The following is a 22083-nucleotide window of genomic DNA, read 5'->3' as shown; positions in this document are numbered from 1 at the left end:
CACAAAAGATAGATCATTGTTTCTTAAACAAATCTAAACAAGAAAAGAAACTATCTGGAAAAGAGCAGTCGTTCTCAGTATAGGAAATTGCCAATGTTACTCCAATCTTGGTCCGTTATGCACTGTCCTTATATCAATGAAAATGTTACAAGTAGCCTTTTTTTGTTTTGTTTTGTTTGTTTTTGTTTTTGCGGTACGCGGGCCTCTCACTGTTGTGGCCCCTCCCACTGCTGTGGCCTCTCCCGTTGCGGAGCACAGGCTCCGGACGCGCAGGCTCAGCAGCCATGGCTCATGGGCCCAGCCGCTCCGCAGCATGTGGGTTCTTCCCAGACCGGGGCACGAACCCGTGTCCCCTGCATCGGCAGACGGATTCCCAACCACTGCACCACCAGGGAAGCCCACAAGTAACCTTTAAAGACATGTTAGGGTCCTGAGATACTCAAGAACTATTGTTATTATAAAGCATTTTGAAAAAATAAATCCATGCACCTAAGAAACTCAAAATTTGAAAATAATTTCATGAGTATGCATTTTGGTAAATATATTTTAATGTACTAATAATTACACTGTATAGTCAGATGGCTGAGTCCAGATTTAAACTTTAAGACATTTGTGGCAGAAACAGAAAAACTGCCTAATTTATCATTACAATAAATGTGTTGAAGAAGTGTTAGGTTAAATCTAGCACAAGTGACCCTGGTATATGCTGATTTTTAAAAAGTTCATTATAATAGATATGAACCTGTGACATGATTACTAATTATGGCAAATTATATTGGCTTTCCAATTATGCAGTAATGTCAAACTTATTTCTTAAATACATTTATAAAAAAAATAGAGTCCATTTAAATAAAAATTCTATTAAGCAGCATTGTCGATTATATACCAATTTATAGAAAATTGTGTTGGTGCTTTGTGAATAATAACCCAACTTAAAGATATAATGAATTTGAGAATCAAGAAGCGCCCAAGACCTTAAACTTATTAGAACTTCATACCAGTAACTAAAAATGTTCAGTGGTCACCCAAAACTAAAGGTCAGAGATAATATGCCTTTCAGATCTAACATTCTAAGGCCTAGTTGAGTATACTGCAAAGAGAAGAGACTGTCAATATGCATCTGTGAATGTTCAAAATTTTTTTTTAATTCTAGGTTTATTACTCTAGGAAGTAATGGGGCGAATGTGCTGCACTGGATGTTTGATTTTCCTGTCTGTTTTAAGTAGAGGTGTTCTGAATGTGTTTGCAGGCAGAGGGAAGAAAGCCTGTACAAAGGGGAGACTGAAAATGCTTGAGAAAGGAGAATTGATGAGGCAAGGTCCCAAGGGAAGAGGTGGGGATGGGATCAAGATGATTGATAGAGGAAATGAGGGTAGCTGGGGAGTAAGAGGATTGATTGAGGAGATAAATTGGTACAGAATGAAGCCAGATGTTCAAAAAGCAAATGTTATCCACCTCACCCTTTTAAGTAGGGTCTTCCTGTTAAAATGCCTTGATCAGAGACTGAGGGTCAGATTTTCCAGTAATCACCATCATTGGTATCCACATACTACATTCCTCCCCTGTGTAGGTATTTTCGCTCTTATAGGAGTCCCCAGAATGAGAAGTAGGCTTACATTATATTAGATTCCACATAACATCAGGCGCATTACTTATTAGGTGAACATAGGGGGGCAGGTGGTAAGCTGGTCTAAAGGTAAAAGGCATACAACAGTTTAAAAAACCAAAAACAAAAAAACCCTCTTTATACTGTACTTCACTGCCCTAGCTTCTGTTTGCTATAAACTAGCTAGGAGAGATATTTAACTGTTAGTCAGATGTATAAAAGATATGCACGTTTCAGACATTCTAACTTGTTTCTTTCAAACTATTTTCCCAAGGTCCTTAAAAGAAACATGAAAACATTATTTTTGCCTAGAAAAAAGTTTTTTCTTACATAAGTCAAAAGTCTGTTTTAATAAGTTTCTAAACGCTCTGATGGCAAAAGCACGTGTGAGAAGTGTCAGAGTCTCAAGGAGTTGCAATTTCATTTGTTTGTGAGTTGAGGTTTGTAATTGTAAAGGCAACTTTCATAATCCCAAATTTTACTTCCACAATCTAGAATTCTCTGCACTGGAAAGCCTGCTTTCTTAAACTGTATGTATGACAGAGACCTCTGTTTCTTTCAATTGGATTTTAAATAAATAATCAAAACTGGTGACTTTAAATGATAAACTTTTATTCTGAATATACTGTTTTTGCACAGGATTTAACACAACATTTTCTGGGATTATAAATAGTTTTATAACAGTAATATACAAATTTTTACAAAACGTTTTTATCGGGCTAATTTCCACAAAAGTGTCAAGAGAACATAATAAAGGGGAGAAAAGATCTTTTGTTCACAAAGCCACTTGGCGTTTTGCATGGATGCACACTCAGCACTTCAATAAAAGTATCCCTAATAGTATGATCCAACAACATACAGCACAACAAAAAAGATAGCTTTGTCAGGTCACACTGTAAACCCAACTGGCATCTATTCAAGACAGTATCCCATTAGTCTCAGTGGAATTTCTTTGAGTTAACCTTGTGAACTAGAAATAAAGTAGATGAAACTTGGTAAGGGTTGTCTAAGACTTTGAAATTCTGGAATTTTTTCAAGAAATCAAGAAACTTCACACTTTTGCTCTACTGATTTGCTCTTTACAGAAATGTACATGGGATAATAGCAATGTTAACATTCTGCTATGGGAAAGCAACACACATTCCAGATAATTGTAAAATATTTGAGACTGCGGGCAAGTGAAACCATCATTCTATGCTATGCTTAAAAAGAAAGTCACAACCTCCATTTTGTTACACTAGGTCAGACTCTGTACCTCTAGACACTTTAATGTCAACTAACGTGATTAATGGAATAGTTCAGAGTTTTAATAAGACATAGAATTTAAGCTTTGGTGGAGAGAAAGATTTAAATGAGATGTAAAATACAAGAGAGCATCAAATAAGCAAGTAACACTTGGGTTGCAAAGGTCACTTAAAAGGGATACTGCCTATTTGAACCCTGTAAGGCCAGTTTTAAAGTTAATAAAAGGAATATTATAGGAAAACTTACAAACGGCAGCAACACTGTCTTGTTTTTTCCAAGTTAAGCAATGACGCCTCAAGCATTAGAAACATGAAAAAGATCATACCAAAATCTTATAGGCCCAGGACCTAAAAGTCTCTTCAATCAAACTTGCTAACTATGTCATGTTAAAAACCTGTTACAAATATGGACCACGACTGGTGTTTGGCAGTAATGCTGGTTGTTCAAATGAAAAAATATAAACAAACCATTAATGCAAAGTTCATTCCTGTTATTCAACAGCAATGCAAGACTTTTGATTCTGTTAGTGACAAAATACAGTAAGCTGCATGAGCATAGCCAAAATTAAGTAAGCAAAAGGGGTTTAAAAGCTTTTTTCTTGATCTCTTGTACTGTTTGGTCTTTGAAAATCAGTATTTATAACAGGCTGAAATTTAGGTTCGTGTCAACAATAGAACTCACAGAAAAATCCTAAATTAAAGATAACAATTGGATGGGACGAGTGTTACTGTCTTTCAAAAAATTACGCCACATGCGTGAAGACTAGTATTAGGCACGAGAATAACGTTCTAACCCAATTTATTAACGTATGTGAGAGCATGTTCTTACCCAATTTATTAACGTATGTGTGGTTGTTATATGTTTATTTTATGACAGAAAACAAAGGATCACGGCAAGACTCGTGCATGTAAATATATTTTGATGGCAAGTGAAATCAAATAGGACCCTGCCAAGAGATGCCAAGTTTAACTGTGATTAACACAACAACAATGTAGTTGATGAAAACATTATTTCAGTGACATTAGCCATGAAAATATATTTAATAGATTTTAAAGATAATTTTAAGGTAGTTTGTTGTATGCTGGAAGCAATTCAGTTGTTTAAATGTGCGTCGTTTATATACACAAACTAACATAACTGTATATTTCGATATCCCCTTCCCAACACTTTCATGATTTAAAATAGTCTAGCAAAAGTTAACAATAAGTTTTAAATATTTAATTAACAAACAACATGATTTAAACATATTGTTACTAGAGTGAGAAGTTCCATATTTTTTTAAATCACTTTGGTGTTTTCTAAAATGTCAGTACCAGTTACAAATGAGACTACAAAATCACAACAATGCATTAGAAATGGTAACTGATGTCAACTCTTAGAACAATAGTTGGCAAAGTGATTCCATTTTCCCCTCCCCCCATTTTTAAATAAAAAAATATTTTAAATAAGGAAATGTACACAAATGGTACCTAGGGTATATTGGTGGTGGAGGAAATTACAAATGTATGCAAAGCTAAAAACAAAACAAATAGACCTTTTAAACTACGCTAAAGAATTGGTTATATCTTTGATATATGAAGCATATTAAAGCATGCTGGATAATGTTAATAAGATTTTTACTTAAAAATGGTATATAAGAAAATTTCCAGCATAGACACACACCAATATATGGCATGTTTGAAAAAAGAACGAATGCATTTTACCATTAAAAATATCTGCATACTTCCAGCAGAATTATTCCCTATAGTTAGAGTTACACATTCATTGTTTTTACCCTTTCTTCAAATACTGTTTACCCCTGAAAATAATCTTTAAAAGCATAAATAAATTCTGCTACCATATTACTCTATAATGAAATATCTCATTTACTACACTAACCATTTTCACTAATGAGGCTGTATAAAAACAATTTTGATTATTCACAATCAAGTATTCGTGTGCATACATATAGATTCAAGGTTTCCTTTTTGTTCAGATTATTGTAAAACCCTCATCAAACTGCATGGAAATTTTGGTCAAGTGATCATACCATTTAAAACAGAGGGAACAAAAGCAGCAGCAGCAGCAAATTTGGGATTGTACGTGCTGCTATTCCAGCGAATAAAGAGGAAACCTAGGGTGAATCTTCATTGAGAACATATATGTACTCTTCAAAAAATAAATGTGTCAAATCTGATTTATGTACTTAAAATATCTGTACATAGGTTTTCAGGCAAAAGCACGAATCTGTATAAAATCCATTAATTCCCATTTCACCATTTACCTAATCCAATCATTCAGCATTTACACTGCACAGTATATTCAGAGTAGTTTAACGACATTTTAAAAGATGACTTAAGTGCATTACGTTGCAAGGTTCAGATTCTTACATAACAATAATGTCACTCAGTTAACTTTTCAACGGACTATACTCTACAGTAAGAGAAAAACAAACCGAAAGTTAAAATAGCAGCAGCATCATGCAAAATACCCTTGGTGACCAAAGTTCATTTATCACAAGAAAAAACATTTCCCCTCCCCCCAACAAGCTTTCCTTAGAGCATTTTGAAATATCTGGCTAGCACTACAGAACTTTACTGTGAACAAAAAGAACATTGCATCAAAGCGTTTATTAAGGGCTCACATTTATGAGGAAATATGTCGCATATTAATTCTACCCTCAAGCACCTTTAATTTCTTAATTATTTTCAAACAACCAATTCATTACCCCACCAAAACTTGGTCATCATTTGTGTTATATTTCTGGCAGAGAAGCCATTCTTCATAAAGCATTTTATTCATGGCAATTTTTATCGTAGAAAATAAGCCATAATTTCTATTTTGACAGATTACACCAATGTTAATTATCTCTCTCCCTCTCTCTCTCTCTCTCTCTCTATGTATACGTTCAATAATAATTACTCAAAGCAGCAAATAATTTTGAACAGAAGAATAAGGAAAAAATAACTTTCTTTTCCCCTAGAGATTTTCTTGGTAAAAGAACAAGGATTGCAGCAAGTCAGAATTCCAGGTCAAAATTAAGATAATTTGTATGATTCATAAACAACTGTGTGGGGGAGCCCTTTTACACGTAATCACCAACAATGCAACAACAAATTCTCAAATTTTCCAATAGAGAGCATGTATAGTATTTTGCTTTGATGTTATATATAGATGATGCAGGGTTCACACTTAAGGATCTGACACCCTGACATGCAGCCAGCGGGTGCCTTAAGAGTCTGTGTCTTAGAGTGAGGCCCTGGGATGGTCTGAGCTAGTGGTCTGCTGATTCCACAGTTGACCCTCTTTTAATGCAATGGAGGGCTCACGTTTTGGCAGGGTCTGGAGTTTAATATGCAGATTTGGTTTAAGAAGGTCATAACTGGTAGTGTCTGCTGCCAGATAAAAGCCAAAGTAGTACACACTGGATTCCGATGATGGACCACAGGGAGGGACTTAACCCAGAAACACCCCCGCAGTCGGTATAATCCTCCTGTTGGAAAGAAAAGGAAAACAGAAAACTCCTGAAAAATATTTAGTAAGACATCTCCCAGAGCACGCCGTGTTTAGTCCACTTCTGAACTCACCTTATAAAGCTGCTTTAATTTGAATCCAGATAAATTACACTGTCCTAGATTTTACTGTTCAACAATTTTAGATAAAGCCGTTTTCCTAGTACCGTTTGAAGAATGCGTTACAGTTTTAGTTGTAGATTCTGATGATTATGAAAGGAAATACTTTATGCTGTTTTGAGTGATATTCCAATTTCTAAATTGAGAAACCTTACTTTCACAGTATTAAATATCCTTCTATATTTATAAGTACAAGATATAAAAATAAAATTTCATAGTCTATTTTATAATTCCCAAGAATTATGATATTAGCAATTAATGCTCAATAAGGCAAAGTCTGAGATTGGTAAAATAAATAAATTTGAGAAATGAACTTCTATTTTCCCTGTCCCTTATATCGAATTTCAAACGTGAACATATCATGCTGCACATGTAGCATCTGGACCTTCATCAAGAATTAAAATGAAGAATAATGTAGTTGAACCCTAAAAGAAAGGACACTCTGAAAACCTATATCCAAAATAAAGAGCTAAGCTAGCAGGAGAGGTTTATCCTGTTTAGAGAACCATGAAATCGAAGCTACATATTTGCTCATTTGGATCCCCCCCCCCCTGTCTAGTGGCAGATCATTAGATTCCTTGCTAACACAAAATTATTCTTTACCTTTTATTCCTAGGTTCTGTATTCTGTAAATTTTCTGCATCCTCTGATTCCTTTAAATATACTGAATTTCATTAAAAAAACTTCCTATCTTAAGAGGTACAAACTATTAGGTATAAAATAAGCTAAAAGGATATCTTGTACAACACAGTATATAGCAACATTTTATAACTATAAATGGAATAAAACCTTTAAAAGTTGTGAATCACTGTATTTTACACCTGTAACTTAAATAATATTATAGGTCAACTATACTTCAATTAAAAAAAAAAACAAGAAAACCTCCCTTCTAATTATTTTCCTAAACATCTTTCAAGAATTCACTAATCCAAGGTTCATCTTCCAATAATCAAAATAATAGGTTATGTAAGAAAATAAATCTTCTAGTCTGAATGATTTTACAAAGACTCTGAGCTCCCAGAGACTAAAACATTGGCTATTTTTGCTCATTAGGGTTTAATACAGTGCCTGCCACCAAGTAAATAACATTTTCTTCTTGAATTGTATTCTAAGGCCGCAGAAGTCTGTTAAAGAGAATTCTGAGGAAAAAAATCTACTAAGGAAAATTTTATTTTTCAATTCCCAGAAGTGGGATTGCTGGATTATATAGTAATTCTACTTTTAATTTTTTGAGGAACCTCAATATTGTTTTCCACAGTGGCTGCACCAATTTACACTCCCACCAACTAAGTGTAAGGATTCCGTTTTATCCGCATCCTTGACAGCATTTGTTATTTCTTGTCTTTGTGATAATAGTCATTCTAACAGGTGTGAGGTGATAACTCATTGTAGTTTTGACTTATATTTCTCTGATGTGTACTGATGTTGAGTATTTTTTCACGTACCTGTTGGCCATCTGTATATCTTCTTTGTAAAAATGCATATTGAGATCCTTTGCTTATTTTAAAATCAGATTAGTTTTTTGATCTCGAATTATATGAGTTCTTCATATATTTTGGATACTGGCCCCTTATCACATACATGATTTGCAAACATTCCCTCCCATTCTATGGGCTGTCTTTTAATTCTGTTGGTTTCCTTTGCTGTGTAGAAGCTTTTAAGTTTGATGTAGTCCCACTTTTTCATTCTTGTTTTTGTTGCCTTTGCTTTCTTATGGTGACAAGTCCAAAAAGTCACTACCAACACCAATGCCAAGGAGCTTACTACCTATATTTTCTTCTAGGAGTTTTATGGTTTCAGGTCTTCAAGCCATTAATCCATTTTGAGTTGATTTTTGCGTATGGTGTAAGATAGTGGTCCAGTTTTATTCTTCTGCATATGGCTGTTCAGTTTTTCTAGCACTCTTTATTGAAGAGACTTTCTTTTCCCCAATGTATATTCTTGGCTCCTTTGTCATAAATTAATTGACCATATATGCATGGGTTATTTCTGGGTTCTCTGTTCTGTTCCATTGGTCCGTGTCTTTTTTTATGCCAGTGCCATACTGTTTTGATTACTGTAGTTGTTTAATCCAGTTTCAAATCAGGATGTATCATGCATCCGACTTTGTTTTTCCTTCTCAAGATTGTGCTGGATATTTGGGTCTTTTGTGGTTTCATATATGTATTTTAGGATTGCTCTAATTCTGTGAAAAACGCCATTGAAATTTTGATGGGGATTGCATGCAATCTGTAGATTATTTTGGGTGCTATGGACATTTTAACAATTCTACTCTATGAGCCCTGAATATTCTTCCACTTATTTGTGTTGTCTTCAGTTTCTTTCAGTAATGTCTTATAGTTTTCAGTGTATAGGTCTTTCACCTTTTTGGTTACCTTTATTCTTAGGTATTTTATTCATTTTGATGCAAATACAAGTGGAATTATTTACTTTCTTAATTTCTCTTTCTGATAGTTCATTATTATGGTATAGAAATGCAAATGATCTTTGTATATTAGTTTTGTATCTTGTAAATGCTTTTCCTGCATCTATTAAGATGATCATATGATTTTTAGCCTTTATTTTGTTAATGTATGTATCACATCAATTGATTTTTGGATTTTGAAGAATCCTTGCATTCCTGGAATAAATCTCACTTGATCACGGTGTATGACCCTTTTAATGGGTTGTTGAATTAACCTTGATAATATATTGTTGAGGAATTTTTCATCTATTTTCATCAAGGATATTGGCCTAAAATTTTCTTGTAGTGTCCTTGTCTGGTTTTGGTATCATGGTAATAAGGCTGGCATTGTAAAAGTGAATCAGGAAGTGTTCATTCCTCTTTAATTTTTTGGAAGAGTTTGGAAGGACAGGTATTAATTGTTCTTTGAATGTTTGGTAGAATTCACCAGTGAGGCCATCTGGTCGTGGACTTTGTTTCTTGGGAGGTTTTTGATAACTGATGCAATCTTCTTACTAGTAATTGGTCTGTTCAGATTTTCTATTTCTATTTTTTCATGATTCAGTCTTGATAGGTTGTATGTTTCTAGGAATTTACCCATTTCTAGGATGTCGAATTTTTTGGCAAATTTTACACTGTCTTGCTATTTCTCCCTTTAAGTCTGTTAATTTTTACTATATTTAGGTGCTCCTATGTTGGGTGCATATTTACAAATGTTTATATCCTCTTGTTGGATTGACCACTTTATCATTATGTAATGACCTTGACTGTCTCATTACAGCTTTTAAGTCTATTTTGCCTATGTATACCCACCCCAGCTTTCTTTTGGTTTCCATTTGCATGGAATATCTTTTTCCATTTCAGTGTGTGTATGTCCTTAAAGTTGAAATTAGTTGACTCTAATACACAGCATAAAAGCATCTCCTGTTTTCTAATAGATTCTGCTACTCTATGTCATTTGATTGGAGAATTTAGTCCATTTAACATTTAAAGTAATTGTTGATAGATGGTAATTATTATTACCGCAATTTTGTTAAATTGTTTTTGAGCTATTTTGAAAGTCCTTTGTTCTTTTTCTCTTATTGCTCTCTTCACTTGTGAGTTGATCATTTTCTATAGTGGCATGCTTAGATTCCGTTCTCTTTATCTTTTGTGTATCTACCACAGATTTTTGCTTTGTGGTTATTATAACAACTGTTATAAATATAACATTTTATGTAAGCCTCATAATATTTAGTGTTATAAATAAGTTGATAAGCCTCATAATAAGCTGATAACAACTTAAGTTAAAATGCATTCTAAAACCCTACACTTTACTTCCTCCTCCATGTTTTGTTTTTTATTTCAAAATTTACATATCTTTAGTCTGTGTATCCATTACTTATTGTATGATAGTTATTTTTACTATATTTGTCTTTTAACATTCATACTAGATATGTAAGTGATTAACCCACTATCATTACAATATTAGATTATTCTGAATTTAACTATATATTAGTCTTTACCAGTGAGATTTATACTTTCATATGTTTTCCTGTTACTAATTAGTGCTGTTTTGTTTCAGCTTAAAGGAACACCTTTAACATTTCTTGTAAGGCCAGTCTAGTGGTGATGAACTCCTTTAGCTTTTGCTTGTCTACAACTCTTCTTTTCACCTTCAAAGTGGAAGGACAGTTTTGCTAGGTAGAGTATTTTTGGTTGGCAGGTTTTTTTCTTTCAGTACTTTGAATATATCATGCCACTCCCTGCAGGCCTGCATATTCTGGTGGAAAGATCCTGGTAGCCTTAGAGGTTTCCTTGTATGTTACAAGTTGTTTTCCTTGCTGCTTTTAAGATTCTCTCCTTGTCATTTACTTTAAAAAAAATTTATATTAGAATATAGTTGATATACAATGTTGTGTTAATTTCAGGTGTACAGCAATGTGATTGTTTCACATAGACATATATCTACTCTTTTTTCAGATTCTTTTCTTATATAGGTTATTACGGAGTGTTGAGTGGAGTTCCCTGTGCTTTACAGTAGGTCCTTTTTGATTATCTATTTTACATATAGATCAGTGTGTATGTGTTGATCCCAACCTCCTAATTTATACCTCCCCCATCGTTTCCCCTTTGGTAACCATAAGTTTCTTTTTGAAGTCTGTGAGTCTGTTTCTGTTTTGTAAATAAGTTCATTTGTACCATTTTTTTAAAATTCCACATATAAGTGATATCGTATGATATTTGTCATTGTCTGACTTATTTCATTTAGTATGATAATCTCTAGGTCTATCCATGTTGCTGCACATGGCATTATTTGGTTCTTTCTTATGGCTGAGTAATATTCCATTGTATATATGTGCCACATCTTCTGTACCCACTCCTCTGTTGATGGACATTTAGGTTGCTTCCATATCCTGGTTACTGTAAATAATGCTGCTATGAGCATTGGGGTTCATGTATATTTTCAAAGTATGGTTTTCTCCAGGTATATGCCCAGGAGTGGGATTGCTGGATCATACGGTGGCTCTATTTTTAGTTTTTCAAGGAACATCCAGACTGTTCTCCATAAAGGTTGTACCAATTTACATTCCCACTGACAGTGTAGGAGGGTTTCCTTTTCTCTGCATCCTCTCCAGCATTTATTGTTTGTAGACTTTTTGATGATAGCCATTCTGACTGGTGTGAGGTGATACCTCATTGTAGTTTTGATTTGCATTTCTCTACTAATCAGTGATGTTAAGCATCTTTTCATGTGCTTTTTGGCCATTTGTATGTCTTATTTATTTTTAATTAATTTTTATTGGAGTACAGTTGACTTACACTGTTGTGTTAGTTTCTGCTGTACAGCACAGTGAATCAGTTATACATATATCCACTCTTTTGTAGATTCTGTTCCCATATAAGTCATTAGAGTATTGAGTAGAGTTCCCTGTGCTATACAGTAGGCTCTTGTTAGTAATCTCCAAATTTATCCCTCCTGGCCCCCCCCATACCCCATGGTAACCTTACATTTGTTTTCTATATCTGTGACTCTATTTCTATTTTGTAAACAGGTTCATTTGTACCATTTTTTTAGATTCCACATATCATCTGTATGTCTTCTTTGGAGAAATGTCTTTTTAGATGTTCTGCTCATTTTTTGATTGGGTTGTTTGTTTTTTTTGATATCGAGCTGCATGAGCTGTTTGTCTCTTTTGGAGATTAATCCCTTGTCTGTCACTTTGTTTGCAAATCTGTTCTCCCATTGTGTGGGTTGTCTTCGTTTTGTTTACGGTTTATTTTGCTGTGCAAAAGCTTTGGAGTTTAATTAGGTCCCATTTGTTTGTTTTTATTTTCATTACTCTAGGAGGTGGATCCAAAATATCTTGCTGCAATTTATGTCAAAGAGTGTCCTGCCTCTGTTTCCTCTAAGAGGTTTATAGTATCCAGCCTTACATTTAGGTCTTTAATCCATTTTGAGTTTATTTTTGTGTATGGTGTTAGAGAATGTTCTAGTTTCATTCTTTTACATGTAGTGTCCAGTGTTCCCAGCATCACTTATTCAAGAGACTGTCTTTTCTCCACTGTATATTCTTGCCTCCTTTGTCATAGATTTACTTTTGATAATTTCATTAGAATATGTCTTTGTATGGGTCTCTTTTACTTTAATTGAAATATATTTGAAATATAACATTGTGTAAATTTAAGGTGTACATGTTAATATGATAATTTATGTATTATAATATGATTGCCATTAAAGTGATAATTAGCACCTCTATCACATTTCATAGTTGTCCTTTTTTTAGTAGTTGTAATAATTCATTTTTAATCTCGGCATATTTGATGAATATAATCGTTTTCTATATTCACTGTACCGTGCATTAGCTCTCTAGGGCTTACTTACTGCTTGTTGTAAGACTGTACCCTTGAACAACATCTCTCTTATCCCCTAACCCCCATTCCATGGTAACCACCATTTATTTCTGTTTTTATGAGTTTGGCTTTTTAGATTCTACACACAGTACTTGTCTTTCTCACTTAGCATAATGTGCCCAAGGTCCATCCATGTTGTTGCAAATGGCAGGCTGTCTTCCTTTCTCATGGCTGAAAAATATTACATTGTATAAGTATAAATCCCATTTCTTATTTTATTCATTGGTTGATGGCCATCTAGGTTGTCTCCATATCTTGGCTGCTGTGAATAACGTTGCAGTGAATGTGGGAGTACAGATATCTCTTCAAAATCCTGTTTTCATTTCCTTTGCACATATACCCAGAAGTAGAATTGATGGATCATGTGGTAGATTAATTTTTAATTATTTGAGAAACGTCCATATTGGTTGCAGTAATTTACATTCCCACCAACAGTGTATAAAGGTTCCCTTTTATTCACATCTCCCCAGCACCTGTTGTCTCGTCTTCTTGATGACATCCATTCTAACAGGTGTGAGGTGATAGCTCACTGTAGTTTTGTGTTTCCCTGATGATTAGTGATATTGAGAATGTTTTCATGTGCCTCTTGGCCATTTGGATGTCTTCTTTGGAAAAATGTCTAGTTTTTCTGCCCTTTTTTTAGTTGGATTATTTGTTGTTTCTTTTTCTTTTTGTCTTTGAGTTTTATGAGTTTTTAAATATATTTTGGATACTAACCCCTTATCTGATACATGGTTTGCAAAATTTTTCTTGCATTCTGTAGGATGCATTTTCATTTGGTTAATTGTTTCTTTTGCTGTGCACAAGTGTTCAAGTTTGATGTAGTTCCATTTGCTGATTTTTGCTTTTATTGTTTGTGCTTTTGGTGTTATATCCAAAAATCACTCTCAATACCACTGTTGGGGAGCCTCCTCTCTGTTTCTACTAAATTTTATAGTTATTAGGACTTGTGTTAAATCTGTGATCCATTTTGAGTTAATTTTTTGTGAGCGGTAAGATAGGGGTCCAGTTTCATTGTTCTGCATGTGTTTATCCAATTTCCCCATTACCGTTTGTTGAAGAGACTATCATTTCCCCATTGGGTATTCTTGGCTCCACTATCAAATATTAGTTGACTGTGTATGCAGGGGTTTAATTCTGGGCTCTCTTCTGTTCTGTTAGTCTGTGTCTATTATGTCAGTATCCTACCCTATTTTAAAAATTACTGTAGCTTTGTACTACAGTCTGAAAACAGGACGTTCGATACCTCTGGCTTTGTTCTTTTTCCTGAGAAATGCTTTGACTATTTTGCAGACTTCGTCACTTCATATAAATTTTAGGATTTTTTTTTTCTATCTCTGTGAAGAATGCCATTGGTTTTTTGATGGGGATTGTGTTGAATCTAAGGTGACTTCGAGTAGTACAGACATTTTAACTGTCAGTTCTTATGGTCCATCAGCATGGATGTCTTTCCATTTGTGTCAACTTCGATTTCTTTTAGGAAAGTCATGTAGTTTTGATTGTACAGAACTTTCACTTCCTTGGTTAAAGTAATTTCTGGGTATTTCATTGTTTTTGATGTTACTGTGAGTGTGACAGTTTTATTTTTCAGACATTTCATCCTAGTGTATAGAAATGCCAACTGATTTTTGTATGTTGATTTTATATCCTGAAATTTAGTCAAATTGTTGATTAGTGCCAACAGTTTTTTACTGGAGTTTTTTATATACAGAATCATATCATGTGCAAATAGTGACAGTTTTACTTCTTCCCTCACTATGAGTTTGGAGGTATTACCTCTTCCTCACTTGGTTTGGACGTATTTGGATAACTCTTATTTGTAACTCTCTGGGCTTCCTGGATTTGGGCACCTGTTTCTTTTCCTAGGTTAAGAAAGTTTTCACTCATTTCTTCAAAAAGTTTTCTGCCCTTGTCTGCTTTTCTTCTTCTGGGACACTATAACGTGAATTTCGGTCGGCTTGATGTTGTCTCATAAGTCCCTTTAGCTATCTTCACTCTTTTTTAAAATTCCTTTTTCTTTTTGCTCCTTGATGGGATGAATCACTGCCCTGTTTGTGAGTTTACTGATACTTTCTTCCACTTCATCCGGTCTGCTATTTGAACTCCTCACTACTGAGTTTTTCAATATACTTACTGTATTGTATTCTTTGGCTCTGTGCCTTCTGTTTGGTACTTTCTTGTGTTTTCTTTGTTCAAATTCTCAGTTCACACATTCTTGTCCTGACATGGTGACCATCTTTATGACCAAATTTTGAACTCTTTCTCATGTCAGTCACTCTTCTCTGTTTTATTAAGGCCTGTTTGTGGAGTTTTATCTTTTTCTTTTAAAACGTATTTTTCTGTGTCTTCATTTTCCTTGACTCTCTGTGTTAGTTTTTCTGCATTAGATAGAAGAACCACCTCTCCCCGTCTTGAATTGGCTTTTTCTTCTTGGAGCCCTGTAGTTGAGGACGTGCTAATATCTGTCAGTGTCTCAGTGGGGAAGACTTCAGTCAGCATCAGGTACAGGCTGATTGGAGGCTGGATTCTCAGGCAGTAGCTTTCAAAGCACACCAAAAGACCTCTTTCAGGGCAAGAATGAGAGACAGGCATTTCTCTCCACTCCCTCTGTCCTGAATTGAGGGAATAGCCAGTTGAGAACTATTTGTTTGCTATGGTCCAGGATCCTTTGGTGCTTGTGAATGCCAGCCCTGCTGGTTACCAGAGCCAAGTGATAAAGGGGTGTGTCCTTTGGGCAGCCACCTCAAAGGCCAGGATGCCAGGTGGGTTCACAAGCTTCTTTTAGGAAGGCACCACTGACCTGGAGTGGGACAGAGGGTCAGTAGGCATAGCCTACCCCTTCCCCTGTCTCCAGGGAGTCTTGCAGTAAGCCCCCAAAGCTGAGCTAAATTAGAAGCCTTACTTGCAGGCAATAACTTTTAAAGTATGCAAATAACCTCTGTCAGGAAATGATTGGGAGAAGTGCATTTCTCTCGGCTCCTGTTTCTCTGAGCTTTGGAAGGATAGCTAGCCATGGTGAGTCCTTGGGAATCTGTTAAGGATTGTTTCTTTGTTGGCTATAGTCCCGTGGGTCTCATGGACACAAGCGCCATTAGGCGTTCAGAGCTAGGAGTTTTGGGGGCGCACCCCCCCATGAGAGTCTTGGGGTGACAGATGTTCAATCTAAACCCTTCACTGCTCAGGGAGAAGCTGGGTGTTGTGAGTTCCCTTCTAAGTTTATGTTGCTGTGCTCAGTGTGGGGTTTCTGGAGATAAAGTTCCTCAGCCTTTCCTACCCATTTGGATGTATATTACATTTGCCCAGTGCATAGGGGTTGCTCATCTACTTTCTAGATGTCTTTCAGAGGGAACTGCTCTGTTTATAGGTGTAGATTTGGTAGGTCTGTGGGTTCAGGTGAGCTTTAGGCAACCTATGTTGCCATCTTGGACCAGAACCTCAATAACTCACACTTTTATATCTTCAGCCCTGAAAGTTCCGCTGACCTCCACATTCATTGATCACTATCACCTCTCCTTCTGATCCGCAGAAAGATCTCAAACTTGTCCCCAAATATTATTTTTCTGAATGACACTTCTAGGAGTAATGGATCAGGTCAAAGACAACAAGTCATCTGTGATTCCTCCTTTTCATCTGTGATTCCTCCTTTTTTCCCTCAAATCTAATCTATCAGCTTGTCCTCTTACCTCTAGCTTCAAAATATAGCCCTAAACTTACTACTTACCATATCATGTCCAAATTACCATTACTTCTTGCCTACACTCCTGCAAAAGCTGCCTCACCTCTCTCTCTGCTTCTACTCTTGCCCTTTAACAACTTTTTCTCCAAAAAGCAGTCTTCTTAAAACCGTAAATCAAATCCTTTCATGCTCTTCTTGAAATTTCTCATAACAAAATCCAAATTTCTTATGAAGGCCTAAAAAGCCTTAGGTGGTCTGCAGCCTGGCTGCTTCTCCATCTTCATCCTATATTCCTCCCCCTCCCCTCACCACTCACACTGCTCCGATAACACTAACTTTCTCTGCAACAGGTCAAGGTATTACTATCTCAGGACTTCTGCACTTCCTCTTCTCTTTGTTCAAATACCTTTCCCTTTAAGTAGGTTAACCACGTAAAAAAACAGGGTGCTGAGTTACATAAGAACTTGAGATAAAAAATTATATTTTAGTATAAATGCATCTTAAATATCTCATGCATAGAAGAATGGCCTGATACATAGTAGGTGTACTGTAAGTACTCGATAAATGAGTAGTGTGTACTCCAATGAAGCACTGCATGTATTGACTGGTTAGAAACACTGTAAATGTAAAATACTAACTTAAAGGCTTAATTGTCACTTCACCAGGAGAGCTCCCCAGTTCTAGTTAAGTATTAATTTGATGGAATGGAAAATTAGCACACATACAAGACCCACTGATGTATTAACGTCAAATACATCCTTATGTTCTAGAAATGTTATGGAAAGAAAAATATTCTCTCTGGCTCTGCTTCCATTGTTTTTATTTTTATATTTCTAGTGGGGTTTTTTTTTTGTGTGTGTGTGTGTGTGTGTGGGGTTCATTTCCTCTGTGTGATGATGAGATATGTCTGTTTCAGTCTGGGAGGTGGTAGTTCAGATAACTTATTTGGAGTCCCTGAAGTCTGCATGTAGATTCACACTGAAAAATCTGTCCCTTCAGTTTCCTGATCATGTTTTCTCATGTGTTTTGCATGGGCAACCACATCTACCAAGACTTGTAATTATTATATGGAAGTAAATTATGAGATACATTCTAAAAACATTCTAAATCACAAATGCATAGATGTGGGAGAAATGCATAGATGTGGGAGAAACCTCAGCATTTTTTTCTAACTTAAAGAGACCAAAATCCCACTAACAAACACCACGACCGGAAACCTCTGATTTTTAAAGATTACTGTAGTAGATAAGTAGCTGGTTTCAGCTTAAAATAGTAAAGGGATACAGTGCCAACATTATATACATACGTTTTAAAATATGAGTAATACAAAAATTTAATTTTAAAATTAAATAATTTTAAATGAGTAATTCTAAAATATGAGTAATTTTATTTGATTTCCTTCTAGGGATCTCTTTCAAAATACTCTTAGTAAAGATATCAACTAAGAATCCCTCATTCTTTTTTTCTTTCCCATTACTAATTAAAAGAAAAAGATGTCTAAACCATAGTTACATTCATGATTTCACCCCAAGTCTTACTTTTTAAAACCAGGTATGCTAGTGAGTAAAATCCTCTTCATTTTTCTCTTAGACAAGTATTACTAAACCCTTACTCTCCCTTTCTTTCCCCAACCAGAACCTGGGGTGACTATTTGCAAACAGTAAAAGAGTTCAAATCACTGGTAAGAACATCCACCAAATAATAGCTAACTTTTGAATTTAGATAGGTCTATACTTACGTCACCCACAGCAGCTTCAAAGAAAATGCATATTTAAAATTATTTAGGCAGGTAGATACTACACGTAACTCTTTTAATCGGAATGAGAGCCCTAACAAATAGTTTCCTACAGAGAACCTTAACACACTTACCACAGTAAGTTCATGAGGTAGGTTTAATGTACGTATGTGTATACATACATATACACACATTTATTCTGCATATTCATTTTTCATGTACCCAGTAACGTGCATTTGTCAGTTATGGTTGCATAAGATAATGAACTTCCTCAATAGTACATGTTATTGGCTTGCTTTACTTTCTTCTTTGATAAACTTTAGCTTTGTTTTTCTTTACCACTTAAATCTTCAAAACCATTATTCTACTATCCCAGAACAAATTTAGTTTTTTCTGACACTCCCTCTGCTTCTCCACTTTCCCCTCCTCTGATGAGCTCACTGCATTTACAGTCATGGCCACATCTCCATCTAGTGGTTTCCTAACCAATGAATACCTGGACAGCAATGAAGAAGGAATACAACAAAAGTGGTCTAGTTACAACAATCATGATTCCAGACCATCAAAAAAGAAACTGCAAAACTGTAAATGGAACCCTGAATGTAAACTCAGGCCCTAAAATATCTATTCAGTCGTACTGAGTATGTAATTCAGAAATTTGTCAAAGAGTAACAAATAATGATAATCTTCACCTAGATAATATAAGTTATACTAAAGCACTTCACTAAGAATATCAATATCTAAAAAATCTAAAAATGCTGTTTAAACCATATCTGTTTAGAAAGGAAAAGAAGAATTAGATAATGAGCTTAGAAGGTACCGCATAATGCTTAATAAAATTGAAACAGATCATTAATTTTATGTTAGCATCTTCTGAAACAAAATTGATGACCAACTCTAATGTCCTTAGGGTATTTCTTTCAAGTAAAAAGTAAGACATTGTGAAGCATATAAAATTTTTTTTCTCCATACTGACTTAATCTTTATACAAAACCTTATGAGAAATTACTGATTTTTAAATAAATATAGGAAACTGATATGCTCTGTTCAGGATTAGAAACTTATGTAACATTTGAAAGCTGCTATTCTCAAAACAACATTACTACTGGCATTTTAATAACCTGGTTTCAGGACATTTATTATAGTGGATTTAGGGATATGGATTACTTTTTAAAATTTCAAGCCAAACGCAAAAACAAAGAAAAATTAGAGAAAGTGACTGACCATCCACACCACATGAAAACTTGCAGTAAAATGAAGATAGGAGCTGACATCATGGTACAGGCACGACTCGCTGTGCATATAAGTTGATCCTATTAATAACGGGCAAAGTAGCAAGTACAGGAAAAGGAAGGAAAACACAGAAGACATACAAGATGAGATTTCATGCAATTTGCTGGCAGTTAGCAGTTTATGTGAGCCTCCGTCCAGAGCAGATTCACAGTGACCATTGCAAATAAGCATTACCAAAATATTCCACTGCCAAAAAAACACAAGACATTATTAGCACATTAAGCTACTGAGCAAAAGTTGTACTTTCACACACACTCCACTGTATAATTTATAGGAACTTGAGTATTGGAAATTTTTGTCTTTGTAAAATCTGCATTATGCCTTGATCAAAAAGATAGTTAGTTACCTATGGTGAAAATATTGGGGGTAATGGTTTTTATATGATCTTTCAAGCGCATCTGAGTGAATTTAATCTCAGTCTTTGGTGACAAATAATTGATGAGGGAAGTTTCCCTAATGAGTGATACTACCCTTGGGCCCACAAACAACACTCTTTGGGGAATGATTTGACGTGGCCAAAACTCCTGAAGGTATATAGTAGACAGAACAACAGAAGTCCTCATATCTGGATTTCATTTAAGGCTCACTGTAAAATGAAAAAAAATCAAGTAGCTGCAACTTTGAATCACTTTCCCCCTCAGAGAGGAATGATCAATAATAGTCCTTACTGGGATTTATTGGCTAAACCATTTTGCTTTTTTAGCCTTATTCCCCATCACTGATTTTATTTCTTCTTTGCTCCACTTTATATTATCTACTTGCATGTTATGCATCTATGGAAATGCCTTATTCTTTTTTGGAACAAATGTGGCTATGTGTATTTGAGTAAATAAGTACATATTAGGCAAATCTGTTCTAAATAAACAACCACCTCTAGAAATGCACATTAATCGATTTTAGAATAAACAGTTCGCCAGATGATAACGCTTTATGTTTGCAAGCCACTTTATGCAAAGAGACATGACAGATTGGAGAACTGAGAAATATTATTTTTAAAATTTTAGTTTTTTATAAGTGGTGAGAAATTTTTATATGGGCTTTATGCTTGAGAGTAAAGCTTCTTAAAAATTAAAATAATTTGAAAAAGCATAAAGCTGCTTCTATACACAGTAAGTCCAAATAGTGTTTATGAGAGAAGGACAGCTGACCTATAGGAAAAGTAGTAGTCATCTTAAATAACATACATTAAATATGCTTTGTAAAATTATACCAACTTAACCCTGTGTTATTGACCTGGCCAGGTTTCAAACAATATAAAAAGTAATACAATTAAGAGAAATAATACAAACCTAACAGGTGGCAGAATTAGAAACCATGTAAAGTACAATTACAAACTAAGGGGATGATAGTGATTTAACAGGTTTTTAAATACACCGAATGAAGACTAAACACAGAAAATGTGATAATAAAAATAACTTATATCTTCAGGATTGGAATATAAATGAAGGTGGGCAACTCATATACCATTTGTAATGTTTACTGTCAGTTACTGGTCATTAGAAAGTTTTAAAATCATCAGATTTGTGATCTTGGATTATTAGTAAATTGGTCGGCATTGTGTTTGAAAGTACAATTTCTGTGGAAAGGACAGAAGAGGCAACTGTTAAGCTTATGCTAACCATGAAAAATACTGAAATAAAAAATCTATATACCAGCAAGTATGTCATGTTAATGAGAAACACTATGGTTATGGTTAAGACATTACACTGCAGTTAAAACTACAATTTGTCTCCTTAAATTATTGTGACCATTGAGTTATATATTTTAATACAGCAAATGTTTGGTCTTACTTACCAAGGCATTGTTATCAAAGCAGACATCAGGTCCTTTTCGGTATCTGGGTTGCTTCACCATATCACAAGGATCTGGACCATCAGCTAAAGAAACTTGTTAAGGAATATGAAGTTACTTTTTATTTTTTACACAATTAAAAAAATACAATGCAACACACTTATTTCTCAAAGCAAGCCAGAGAAACCGATGCCATTATTCTGGCCCCACACAACCAGTTCAAGTACTATGGGATTTAAAGTACTGAACTGCCACAAATTTTCTCCTGCCTAGGGCCTGTGTGAAGAGATCAACGCTTTACACAGCATGGTCGCTGGCACAGAGGAAGTACTCAGTAAATATTTGTACAATACAAGTGGATGAAATGTGCAAATGACGTAGCATATAAGACAGGGTCATACACGTAAGACCATAAGGGAGGGCCTGGGTGCCTCCTATTTAGCAAGACAGAAATAGAAACTAATAAACATCAGTTCCAAACATAGGTGAGGACTATTTTTTTTTCCAGAAACAGCAAAAACTACAGGCAGTCTACCGAACCTCTGCCTGCAATGCTTCAATCGTCATTTCACTGTCTTTTAGCATATTTACTACCCGAAGTCTTTTTAGCATTACTGCCATGGCAGTTCTGGCATACAACAGGATTTACCTTCTTTTTTTAAGGCTGAATAACATTCCATTGTAGGTATAGACCACATTCAACTCCATTTTTGATTACTGGCTGTTGACAGCTTTCAAGCCACAACAATCCCTTTTCCCTTCCGTCCCACACCTGGGCGAGCTGACAGG

At 35.1% G+C, this 22083-nt stretch overlaps 1 protein-coding gene across 1 annotated transcript in view; it reads right to left on the bottom strand.

The window, feature by feature from the left end:
- Positions 1-1117: 1117 nt before the first annotated feature.
- Positions 1118-22083, bottom strand: part of CACNA2D1 (calcium voltage-gated channel auxiliary subunit alpha2delta 1) — a 514071-nt gene continuing 493105 nt past the window's right edge. Inside the window, exons 37-38 of the mRNA XM_022554402.3 lie at positions 21298-21380; positions 1118-6323 (exon numbers count right to left, since the gene is read on the bottom strand). Coding sequence (XP_022410110.1) covers positions 6207-6323; positions 21298-21380 — 200 coding nt within the window. The 3' untranslated portion in view covers positions 1118-6206. The remainder of the gene's footprint in view (positions 6324-21297; positions 21381-22083) is intronic.

This window comes from Delphinapterus leucas, chromosome 9 (assembly GCF_059928025.1).
Source record: "Delphinapterus leucas isolate spDelLeu-1000000601 "Yukka" chromosome 9, BTC_Dleu_Yukka2, whole genome shotgun sequence".
Classification (NCBI taxonomy): domain Eukaryota; kingdom Metazoa; phylum Chordata; class Mammalia; order Artiodactyla; family Monodontidae; genus Delphinapterus; species Delphinapterus leucas.
The sequence above is the reverse complement of the archived record's forward strand: the minus strand, read 5'-3'. Positions and strand labels throughout refer to the sequence as shown.